This window comes from Arachis ipaensis, chromosome B01 (assembly GCF_000816755.2).
Source record: "Arachis ipaensis cultivar K30076 chromosome B01, Araip1.1, whole genome shotgun sequence".
Classification (NCBI taxonomy): domain Eukaryota; kingdom Viridiplantae; phylum Streptophyta; class Magnoliopsida; order Fabales; family Fabaceae; genus Arachis; species Arachis ipaensis.
Window position 1 is genome coordinate 124,697,385 of NC_029785.2, and position 12,286 is coordinate 124,709,670.

General features: G+C 35.3%; 2 protein-coding genes across 5 annotated transcripts; one reads left to right on the plus strand and one right to left on the minus strand.

Moving 5' to 3' along the window:
• On the plus strand, nt 2,517–6,004 carry LOC107637077 (glucan endo-1,3-beta-glucosidase 5-like). The gene is made up of 2 exons (XM_016340530.2): nt 2,517–3,735; nt 4,128–6,004. The coding sequence occupies exons 1-2, from the start codon at nt 3,401–3,403 to the stop codon at nt 5,224–5,226; spliced, it is 1,434 nt and encodes a 477-aa protein (XP_016196016.1). The 5' UTR covers nt 2,517–3,400; the 3' UTR covers nt 5,227–6,004.
• On the minus strand, nt 5,979–11,491 carry LOC107637058 (calcineurin B-like protein 3). 4 transcript variants are annotated; one of them, XM_016340511.2, is made up of 9 exons: nt 11,115–11,491; nt 10,006–10,160; nt 9,322–9,404; nt 9,130–9,189; nt 8,605–8,713; nt 8,208–8,260; nt 7,297–7,377; nt 6,662–6,774; nt 5,979–6,542 (listed from the first exon to the last, which is right to left on the minus strand). In XM_016340511.2, exons 2-9 carry the CDS (start codon nt 10,127–10,129, stop codon nt 6,485–6,487), a joined length of 681 nt encoding a protein of 226 aa, XP_016195997.1. In that variant the 5' UTR covers nt 10,130–10,160; nt 11,115–11,491; the 3' UTR covers nt 5,979–6,484. The 4 variants fall into 4 exon arrangements, with proteins under 4 accessions (XP_016195997.1, XP_016196002.1, XP_016196008.1 ...); XM_016340516.2 differs by lacking the exon at nt 11,115–11,491 and adding an exon at nt 10,930–11,072; XM_016340522.2 differs by lacking the exon at nt 11,115–11,491 and adding an exon at nt 10,737–10,921.

Consider the following 12,286-nt stretch of genomic DNA (forward strand, 5'->3'; position numbering starts at 1 on the left):
TTCGATAACGATCGTATAATTTGATAGTCAACACCTTATCTTAGAATTTAAAAGTAGGTGGCTTATGAGAAACCTTTAAGGTGTTCTCTTTTTGAGTTTTTAGTTGGCTTAAATAATAAAAATAGTTATGAAATTGATAGTCAGATTAAGAATCAGATTGTTAAGTTATTATATAAACATCAGGTGTTAAAATTTGTAATAATCAATTGATAACCAATTTTTATTATTTAAGAAGATCAGGAGATAGTAAGCTGTATAATATATCATGTCGAATTAGGAATAGAATAGAAGAGAAGCAGAAACTCCCTTAGTTTCTAGTTAACCCGAGTATCCGTGTCTTATAACTTTCGAAGACTTCGTGAGCAACTCAGCAACAATGTGATGTTTTCTGACGTCTGACGTTTCGTTATACGTACGAATAGCGAAAGTTTCTGGTTGTAGAGGATGCTGAGAGTTTAGGTTAGTGATACTATGAGACGAATGTTTTATAATAAGAGTGTAAAGAAGGCGTCTTAGCAGTGTACAATTTGTAGTATTGTTTTCTTAGATGTACCACCTGTGCGGGAGTTTCGTACAAAGTGTGATCATTGTGAATTCTTGGTATCAAGCTCCAACTAAATAACTACTAGTATTCCAACCGTTTTATTTTTGAGTACGATGTCTGATACAAAGTTCGCTGTATTTATACATGTGGTAGACGTATAGATTAAAAGGTAGTCCCGTATTATACTGTTGTTGTACTCTTAGTCGTAATTTATTCTAGAGGGAAGTATCAAAAACAAGGTTCTGCCCAGACTTTTCAATCCACAAACTTGAAGATCGAGGAAAGTTTTAGTCCGACTAACCACTGTCTAGAGTGGGTGCTGGTGAATACTAGAAAACATAACTGACCCAAGAAACGTGAGCGATATAGTAGGTTACCTTATATACGTATCAAAGGTAATTATTCTGGTCGATGTTTAGGTCATATGGGACGGTATTATGGTACTTAACGTCTCACGCGATCTTCACACGTCATGTTTAATAGTCACCGTAAACGTCGTTGTCGTGCTTAGTACATACATCCTAGATACATGAAGTGGCATTTATTGAGTAGGCCCACGAGGGAGCGGGTGGTGAACAAATCGAGACTAAAGTCGGTGTGTGGTTGTAGGTTCTTGTGACCTAACGGTCTAAGTAGGAAAAGAACGAAGACACTTAGCCAAGACCCATAATATAGGACCGGTCGTGGGAGTCGTTGCTGTTCGTGGCGTACGGGCAAACGGAAGTCAGCGAACAGCTCTTTAAGCTTTTCAGGAGGAAAAGGAAGGTTCTTTTTCAGATAGAGTCCTTAATCCGTCGTTAGCTGTAGTGCCGACGATTCACAACGTATATTTCGATACACGGGACATGAAGCTGGGTAGTCGAAATGGTCCGGATAGGGCAATTGGCGTGAGTGTCGGAGATGTACTCGCCGTGAATAACGAACGACTCGGTAAAGTTGACGACAAACCTTAGGCTTTCTAGACAGTTAATAAGGGTGTAGTAATAGGTGCCAGAATCCTTAAGGTTGTTGACGTTGTAAGTCAAACGCTGCAGATTAAAGTAGTTTATAGAAGTGTCGAGGAGCGTATCAGGGTAGCGGTGGATATTACATGTGGACAACTACTAGTGTCACTTAATCAAGAAGTCTTTATGACCTACGGAATAATACATACGATATGTCGGTGGAATACACTCTTCTTTTTTAATTAAGTTCTCCCGAACGATAGATTTAAGATTTAATGGACTTAGGATGATTTCGAATTGTATTCCCTTTTGAAAAACAACGTTAGAAGCCTTCTTACCAATTTCGGTTTTGTGTTCTCAATTGTTGTTCGTTTAGTTCAGATCTTTACTAATGTGACTTTTAGAGGTTAGAGTGTGTATCTTTCAGTCCCTTTAGGTTAGAATAACTAAAGTTCACGTAAGTCAAGTCTTTATAGGTACTATATAATCTAATCAAATTTTAGTCAAATTGTTAGTGTTAGGAGATTATCTGTTAAATTAGCACAATCTGATTATACAGTCAAATTATCAATCTCGGTAAAGAATACTTGGTCGGAACTTGTTCGGTGAATAAAGTGTATTAAAACAACTAGTTGAAAGGATCCTAGTAAAGTTCCGTACATTTAGTTCGTGTTATTGTAGAATGTTAAATATTTAAAGCCAAAGTGCTACTTTATACAAAAATAATTATTATTTATAATAATTTAATTTTGATGCGTAAAATATTTTTATTATACATTTAATTACATAATATTACGGATAAAAAGAAAAAAGAGACACAATAATAGATGATTAGTGGATTCTTTTTATTATAAAATTCAATAAATATGACATTACAAAGTCGTAGTGTACTAGCTAGTGGACCTTTGTTTTTCTTGTTTTGTTTGTTTAACTTATTTAAGCCACAAAAAGAATTAAATTCTTATTTATAATGGTGATTAATTATGAAGAAATGGCTAATGAAAGAATGGTAGAGGGATGAGAATTGAGATAAAGGGGGACACCACCGCCGTCAAGAGCTCGCAGTGCCACGTCAAAAATGTCGGACCCTGCACAGTAGAAACCCAGCTGTTGACTTCTCCGCATCTCTCTCTCCCTGTCTGTCTCGTACCTCACTTTGGCAAACGACAAACAACCTTGTACACATGTCCCGTTTTGCTCAAATCCTCGTTGGTCAGTGTCCCACTGCGTAATTTAAATGTGCTTAATCTCCAGGATTATATATATGAGTAAATCCAATGGCTCACTCTGTCTCCAAGTGAACGATCAGAGTTTCATCCGCTGCAGTGTTCGTTATAAAGTTGAAAACGTAATTGGTCTTTTCCTGCCCAAGCCACTATTTCACTAATTCCTAATTCAAATAATCAACAGCCTCGTCATAATTGATCCTTGCTGGAAGGAACACCATGTTCCAGTTTCAGATAAAACCAATGTCACCTTCTACCTTAATCATCTATCATCCACTAATTCCATATTGTTGTATTTATCATAATAATTGCTAAATAAAATAAAGTAATTTAAACTAATGATTTCATTTGATGGACATAAGTAAACTAGTAAAGTATGAAAATTACTTGTACAAATACGTATGGCAAGTTGACACCCAAACCACAAAAGTTGTTCGTGACAACTGATAATAATCCCGGTCACCAGTTCAAAAAAACAGATTCCAAATGTGTGAAACCTGAAAAGTGAAAACAACATTTATTTTTCTGAGACGCAAGTAATATGAACCATTACTATTAACGCCGACATTAAAAAAAAAAAGGAGGTAACATAAGCAGGGCAGTATGGTAATTGCCTGCATAGCAGTTACTAAAGTATATGAGGCAGTTACAACTTACAAGAGTGTGATTGTGAGTGGAAGCTAAAAATGTTGGTGGTGGTGGTGGTGGTGGTATTAGCGTTGCGTGGTGCTTCTGGTGCGGTGGCAGAGACGGGAATAGGGGTGAACTGGGGGACGGTGTCGTTCCGGAAGCTAAAGCCGACGACGGTGGTTGATCTGCTGAAGGATAACAAGATTGGGAAGGTGAAGTTGTTCGAGGCAGAGGAGGACGTGTTGAAGGCACTGATGGGGAGTGGGATTGAGATCATGCTTGGCATCCCTAACGAGCATCTCTCTCTCTTGAGCTCATCTCCTTCAGCTGCAGACATGTGGATTCAGAAGAATGTTTCTGCTTATATGTCCAAGCATGGCGCTCTTATCAGGTAACGTAACTTTCCATAATCATTACATGCTTCTGTCACCAAACACAAGCTGATTCTACTGCACCACCATCTTCAATTATTTACTTTCTAACAATCTGTATGCCTATTAGTTCATGAGTAATTTTAGCAAAGATCCTTTTGCACTAGACTGTTTCTTGTTTTTTTTTTTTTTTTCCCTTAAGCCACGGATAATCATTCAGTGAAACAATATTAGCGACCAAAATATTAAGGCGAGTTGTTGCATACATAAGACAGACTAGATTTAAACCCACAACTATTGTTTAAACCGACGAGCGAGCTGTCTCACTCGACCAACGCAAATTGATTATAGTTTATAGTATTTTATCAAGATGGATGTGAATCATGATTCCATCTTCGGCCTGTTAATGCAGGTATATTGCTGTTGGAAATGAGCCATTCCTGACGAGTTATAATGGTGAATTTCAGAATTTTGTGATTCCGGCAATACAGAATCTACAAGAGTCCTTAGTGAAAGCAAATCTAGCTGGCTCTGTAAAACTAGTTGTGCCATGCAATGCAGATGCCTATGAGTCCACGGTTCCATCCCAAGGTGCATTCAGGCCAGAACTGACCCAAATAATGACTCAGCTGGTTCAGTTCCTCAACTCAAATGGAGCCCCATTCATTGTTAATATATATCCATTTCTCAGCCTCTATGACAATGGAGAGTTCCCTCAAGACTATGCATTCTTTGAGGGAACAACTCATCCTGTCATAGATGGCCCCAATGTTTACACCAATGCCTTTGATGGCAACTATGACACTTTGGTTGCAGCTCTCAGTAAACTTGGGTATGGCCAGATGCCTATAGTCATTGGAGAAATCGGATGGCCCTCTGATGGAGCCATGGGTGCGAATATCACTGCAGCAAGGGTCTTCAATCAAGGCCTAGTCAATCATGTCCTAAGCAACAAAGGGACACCGTTGAGGCTGAATTCACCGCCTATGGATATTTATATCTTTAGCCTGCTGGATGAAGGAGCAAAGAGCATACTTCCAGGAAGCTTTGAGAGACACTGGGGGATATTCTCTTTTGATGGAAAAGCTAAATATCCATTGAACCTTGGCCTTGGAAACAAGGAGTTGAAGAATGCAAAGAATGTTGAGTACCTACCTTCAAGATGGTGTGTGGCAAGCCCTTCCAGTGATATGAATAATGTGGCAAACCATGTCAGAATGGCATGCAGTGTTGCAGACTGCACTACTCTAAACTATGGAGGTTCTTGTAATGGAATTGGAGAGAAGGGTAACATTTCATACGCCTTCAATAGTTACTATCAGCTGCAAATGCAAGATGCAAGAAGCTGCAACTTTGATGGTTTTGGTATGGTTACTTCTAGAGACCCTTCAGTTGGGGCTTGTCGTTTTATTTTGGGAGTTAAGGATAAAGATTCTGATTCATCTGCTTCTCAGATAACAACAACATATAAATATCATCTCTGCATTCTGCTGGTAATTTTAATTATCTAATGGATTTTTTAAGTCTCTGTGTGAATTTAAACAATTTATCAATTTAGAGGTTTCATGAGCGGGTTTTGATGGATGATGGATCTAGAAGTAAAAGTAGAATAGCTGATGTAGTTTGTGTAAGCAATTAGAAACATACCAAACAGCATTATTGATCTGCAGCTCACCATATATAATTCACTTAATGTATATCATAGTACAAGAGATGGAACAAACACTGACGTATTCAATATTAAACGATTCATAATTGATGCTTGTTCTAGTGGCTTTTGTTTCATGATTGAAAAGAACAAATCACACTAATAGTTTTATTATTGTTCAACTTGGTTGGAAGGGTGGAGCCTCTGATTTTTCTCAAAAATTTATTGGAAGCCAAATGTTATATTGCAGACTTTGCAGTATGAAGATACTACTGTATGTTTTAACGTGTCTGAACTTTCTCATGATTCACAAGATCCACAAGTACTAACATTCCAGCATGTATTTAGATGCCAATGCCATGGAACAGCACCAAAACCATTTCTCTCTTTCTAGTCTCTATGTAGCATTTACCGTTACGCGTTAAATTTATCTAATACTGTTAATGAAGTTGTAGACATGAATAAAAAACACTTCTGACAACCAGTGATTTTAGGCACTCAGTTTTTTGTTTGAATTAATTTCTCAAACCCATACCCATTCAAAAATTATAATTACAATAAAACATACATCGTTGACTCTGATAATTTATCGCCAACCTTGAAGAAAATAATGGCAAAAAGCGAAAGAAAAGTGATAGAAGGAACAATTTTTTCTGTTTTTAAAATCTTCAGGGACGGGTGGAAGGCATGGTTGGTTTTGGCTATGAGAATTAACATGCCATGTAATGTAATCTCAATCAAGTGTGTACTGTGAAGCAGCTCTTAACGATGGGCATGTTGCATGTTGCATGTTGCATGTCCATATGCGTCTGTTTAAACACATCTTCATAGTCTTCTGGAGCCTTTGCACACCACTTAATGGCAACATATTTCTCACCAAAATTCCAAGGTGCTGCTTTAAACACCTTAATGTTCTATTCTGTTCCCCTTTTATTCTCAATTGAAACAAATAATTAAGCAAACCCATTTGTTCAATCTAAGGTTCTTTCTTTCTACTCATAATGGAAATATAAACAACCTCCAAATCAATCCATACGCTTCCAAATAATCCTTCAGAGCACCAAATCGAAGCAAAGCCATTCCCAGTCAACCCCACTGATACTGGCATGGATATAGTTGCCTCAAGTGTCATCGACTTGAGAGTGAAACACAAAACTGGGAAATGTGGTGGTGATGTCTCTGCAAGGAAACAATTTAAGTTAGATGTTAGAATCCAGAGTTTAATAAAAAGCATACTTAGATCGATCTCTTTCAATTGAATTTCAAGATTTCAATATCAATGTACTGAAGCGACTCACTTAAGGTACTGAAGAGTCATATTTTTCAGAAGAGATGGATGCCGCAATACAAGGTTTCGCCATTCTTCCTTGTCAATCTTCCCATCATGTTTTGTGTCAGCTTCCTCGAATGTCTAAATGGTTTAAAAACTGTCAGTGACAGATAACCAGACACAATTGTGATAGCAAACGAGTTATGGTTTATGCCATTGCTATCAACAATCATGACACTAAGAGTTCAATAATAATAAGACTAAAGAAGCTTCGCTTTATTTACTTTAAAGAGAAATTTAGTAGAGAATCTTAGAGTAAAAACACGAAAATACAGAACAAAGAATACATAATTGCCCCCCGGTAGTGACTAATTTATGAGAAATAATTGAAGAATAAACATGCATCTGTCTAAAGAACATACACTTCTAAATAAAAATAAAAAAAATTGGAGACTCCACAGGGCTAGCTGCCAGATTTTTAAAAATCAATCACAAACAGGAAAAACTAGATTGCTAATTTCCAGAGTAGGCATGCATTACATATAACATACACAATTGATGACTGATGAGTGTAAATTTAATGAGTGAGAAAATTAGTTCCAGACATCAAGAAAAGCCAAAATAAAATGCCAAAAACAAAGTTTTATCAGCTAACTGAAGCACCTTGTCAATGATACTTTCAATCACATCATCCGAGAGATTCATACCAGATTCAGCAAGAGTGGCCACCACCATTTGTTTTACCTATACATAAAAGAAAATGATCATCAATACGTATCAAGTACAGGCACAGCCAATAACAAAAAACATTTTAGATCAGACAGATTATAGAGAACAAAAGAAAATAACACAAATTATGGTACTGAGATTCTAACACATCATGCTAAACTCATTTACAATTAAATTTTAAGCATAAACTTGAGTTTTTAAGAGGTAAAAGTCAAGAAGAAAAGTAATATATAGTTCTAAAGGACCGATAATTTACAGTGCTAAAGCGCAAAGACAAAATAACCTATACGCAGGTATGATAAACAAATAATTTAGCCATGACATTGGGCTTCAGTTTTTATGCTAAACATATTAAACCTGCCTTTTAGTGAGTGCCTTGCAATGGACTACCAACTCATATACGTTGTTCACAGTTCTTATCAATAATCACTGAGATCAGGTTGTCAATGCAGAACAGGTTATGTTCTATAAATCAACTTGGCCAAAAATAATACAGTTTTTGGATTCGTGAACAGGTAATAATCTATATTCCAACTTTTGGCATCTCCGATTCAAAGCCAGACAGTAGGCCATGAGGCAACAAGGTCCAATCTACCTTTAAGAAACTCATGAGATATTCCTGATTTTCAATCAAGGGCCTTGTATATTTGCACCAAAAAAGAATAGAAAATACACTGCCAATGGGCTTCAGAAAAACAAATTGTGCAAGGTATACATTCAGTTGCGAACACATAATTTTTTTTCCTACATTATTTGTCAAGTAACCTAAACAGAATACAAAATAGTGTATAGAACAGCAGACAAAACTTCTTCATTTAATTAGATTATAAGGAAAAATAAATTACCTCTTGTCTCTCAATAAATCCTTGCTGTTTGAGATCATACAATTGAAATGAAACTGCAAAGGAGTAAAGTTGGAAATCCCCAACAAGCACATGGATTACTAACAAATAGAAAGTGCAGTAAGATAAATGAATAGACTACTGAAAACAAAAAAAGATCCCCTAAAGTGAGAAACTTTATGAAGTAAAAGTGAGGCACTAATTCATAACTCCCATGATGTGTGTATCTCACTACCTTGATTTAAGGGTGACTAACCTCCTCACTTTAGAGAAGCCTGACATGCTAAAAACAATAGATATGATCTACCTCCCCATCCAATAAATACCCACACCTTTCTAAACTCAAATAAAATTGTTCACAAGAATATAAGTCTAGTCTTGTTAGAATTGGTCATCTCACACTCAATTTTATCATCAATTGGAGCATTGGGATGAAAGACAGAGAGAGCTCGTGCAAACTCGTCAAAATCAAGTATCCCATTGTGCTTGGTGTCAAACAAGTCAAACACCTACAGAATTCAGAAAATGCAAGATCATGAATAGAAAACAAATACTTTTCTGAGATTAATATTATAATGTATACATTATGTGGGATCATAAGCATTATCCAAGAAGAGAAATCTAATCTGGCTAATAAAGGGGGTAAAAAAAAGGTGGCCTATTATAACCACACATAATAACAAGGTGGAATAAGTCCAACAGGCTAATCTACATAGAATGGTAACCAAAGATAAACTTTTACATTTTTTCTTCAGAAATTGCAACTCTTATCCACAGCTAAATTATAAGAGTTAGAATTTCCCAATAAATACACAAATAAATAAATTCAAAATTCTTTTGTTATATGCTTATTTATTGTTTCTTACTCTCAGACAATAGATTAAAAGAAGTTGTACATAAAATAATAAGATAAAGCTCTACAAACCCTATCTGCAAACAAGCTCTCCTTCTTGTTTGTCTTAAATAGTGCCAACTGAAATTCTTCCTGCCATATAAAATAAGAAAACCATCAAGTACAAATACCATGCTGAAAGAAAGAAATCATCCTGAAATGTACAAATACAGATACCATAACACAAATGAGAGAAAGACAGGACAGGACACTGTCATAATTCACCTTATTAATTAATCCATCATCAATCACCGCACTGCTGATCTTCTTGAACAGTTCATAAAGTGCTTCTATCTCACTTACACTAACTGCATCGGTAATCAAACTGATAAATAACCACTTCATTTTAAGCTTTTGATAAACAAAGAAAAATGAGAAATAGAAAAGAGAATTGTTTCAGGATTTGAACAAGTTCCATTAAACAATAGAATCCAGTTGTACAAATACTCGTAGATAGCAGCTTAATTTTCAGACATTCATAAATCACTGGAAATATCTACACAGTGCCAAGATCATTGTCATGATTTCCAGATAACAACAATATATTTGCTTACAGTAACTTAAAAGATCTGTCCATTGGCGTATCGACAGGTAAGTGTCATAAGGCACCCCTAAGCCCAGTACTTCAGCGTAATTATCAGTGAATTAAACAGCAATCAATAAATAATTCTATAAGATCTGCAAGTACAATATGCAAGAAATCTTGCCTATGTGCCTGTGCGAGACCCAAGAAGCAAAGATAAGCATGGTAGGACCATAATTAGATGCAACCAGGATCGATAGTTTGTTATAAATGTCAACTCACAACTGCTAACATAAAGTTTAATTTACAATGTGATACATGATTAGTCATCCCTTGAAAAGCTTCTCACAACATAAGATGGAAAGAAATAGGCAATAATAACATACACACTGTCTCTCTTGCAAGAACTTCTGGATTTTCTAAGCCTCTGGGTTGCTTTGATGAATCAGAATCACAACAATTTACCAGACCAGCACACAAATGCTTTAATCCGTCTAGGCACTGCACCATGATATTTCCCGGATGTCAAAACTCCCCATACCTGAAATCCAGAAAATTCAATGGTGTGTATGGTGAATTGCATATGGTCACCTACACTTTCAAGCAGATGAGAGAGGACTGCATAGCAGATAAGTCAAGCCTAAACTATCCATTATTTGACACATTGTTTGACGGGTATGCCATTAATTTAACATGCACAGATACAGTAGTCTTCCAATCAAAAGCAGGAGGTAAATATAAAATTCCATTTAGCATTAAATTGATTTGTATATGAATCCATCGTGCATGCTTAATATTTCAATACAGTATGAATTCGGAAAAAGGTTTCCACCTTCTAAGAGAATATAGCTTAAAAGTCAACTCGCTGTCATTACTAGAGAATTTAATAATTCATATATTCAGACACACCAAAACAGATTCACTCAATTAGCCTATTTTACTCAAACAAATATTCTACATCCTTAACCATAGAAAGCAGAAACATGATCTCAAAGAGAATCCCCATGAATTCAATCCCCAATCAAATAGGCTGCCAAACCAATTTTGAGGCAATCAGGTTAAAGAAGTCTTATCAACGTGATTGCACCTAAGACCCGGTAATAAAAAATCAAATTACCAATTGCAGAGCATAAAATTCAGACAGAAGCACACAGTTACACGGAAAGGATGAGATGTTTAGCTGGATATGCATCAATCAAGGCAAAAACACAATAACAATGTAACACTAGACGTAGGCCTTAGTTGAAAATCCATTGCAGATTCCGAATCCAGAGCCATAAAGGATTAAAATGCAGGGAGTAGATACGGACCGTGCAACGATGAACAGAGACATAATCATTGGTTATTGGTTGATTGAAACACATAAAAAAGAAAGATAAAAAACTAGGGCTTTTGAAATTGGATCTACAAGTTGAATACTTTAGAGAATTAAAAACAAAAAAGCAACAAGAAATAATTGAGATAAGAACTGTAGAGATAGAGAAGTGGGGTTTACCTATCAGAAAAAGCAGAGAGAGAAGGAAAGCGAGGGGTTGTTGAAGTCAATATTCTCGGACATGTTTGTCTGCCTCTGTAAATTGCAATTTAGGGACAAATTGAAAAGCATCAAGCTTCTTTATTCTTTTTTATTTATATATGGGTTTAGTTATGATCATGATTAGGGAGAGTTTTCATTAATCTGTTCATAAGGAGGTGACTGGTGAGTAATTGCAAAATTTTGAACGTTGGCTCGAATCTACCGAAAGATGCGAATGAAGGATGAAGAATGAGAGAAGTGGGCTTTGGCAAATTAGAAAGGAAGAACCATTTTTCGGAGAGGAGAGAACAAAATTTTGAGGAGAACCCAATTTTTGGGTTTTGGCTCACCTAGCTGCACACGTGGCTCTTGACTGGTGGATTTGGTTTTCAATTTTTCATGCTTTGTTCAGTTCCACGCAAAACATTTATTGGATGATTGGATATTTGGATCAGTGTTTTTGGTCTCACAAGAATAGCTATAAAAATGGTTTGTAACTTTCTCTATTTTAAGGCTAAAATTTTTATATATGAATAATTTTAATGTGAAATACAAAAATATTTGATCATTTTGGTGTTCTACACTTCACATTTAAATTATCTCATTTAACTCAAATAACTTATGAACTAATTTTAACTTATTAAATATTTTTTTATGTAATCTTTTTTCATTTTTTTTTTTTTGGATTCAAGCCCAACCAAACCTTATTTGAACAAGCTAAATATAAGTTTAAATATGTTGATAGTTTCAATTGTATGCAAAAATTTATTAGCTAACTATAAATCTTTAAATAAAAGTCAAATTTGTGATAAATTAGTTGTTAATCTATGGACTGGTCGTGAAAAATCAGAAAGAAAATATCGAATTTGTTGTAAAATAACTAAATAAATAAGGAAGAAGTAACAAATATAAAATACGAAAATATAATTAGATAACTCAAGTAGTAATATTCACTGGAATTACTATATCAATATAGTAGATATAATTAATATATTTAATAATATTAAAGTATATAAGAGAATAGTACGAAAGAGAAATAATATTATATGTTGTAATGTGTATATATATATAAAGATAGAAAGAAATATTAAAAGTAAAGAGAGAGAAATGCATTTGCTTTGTTTTTATTATTGCTATGTCACATTCGTAAC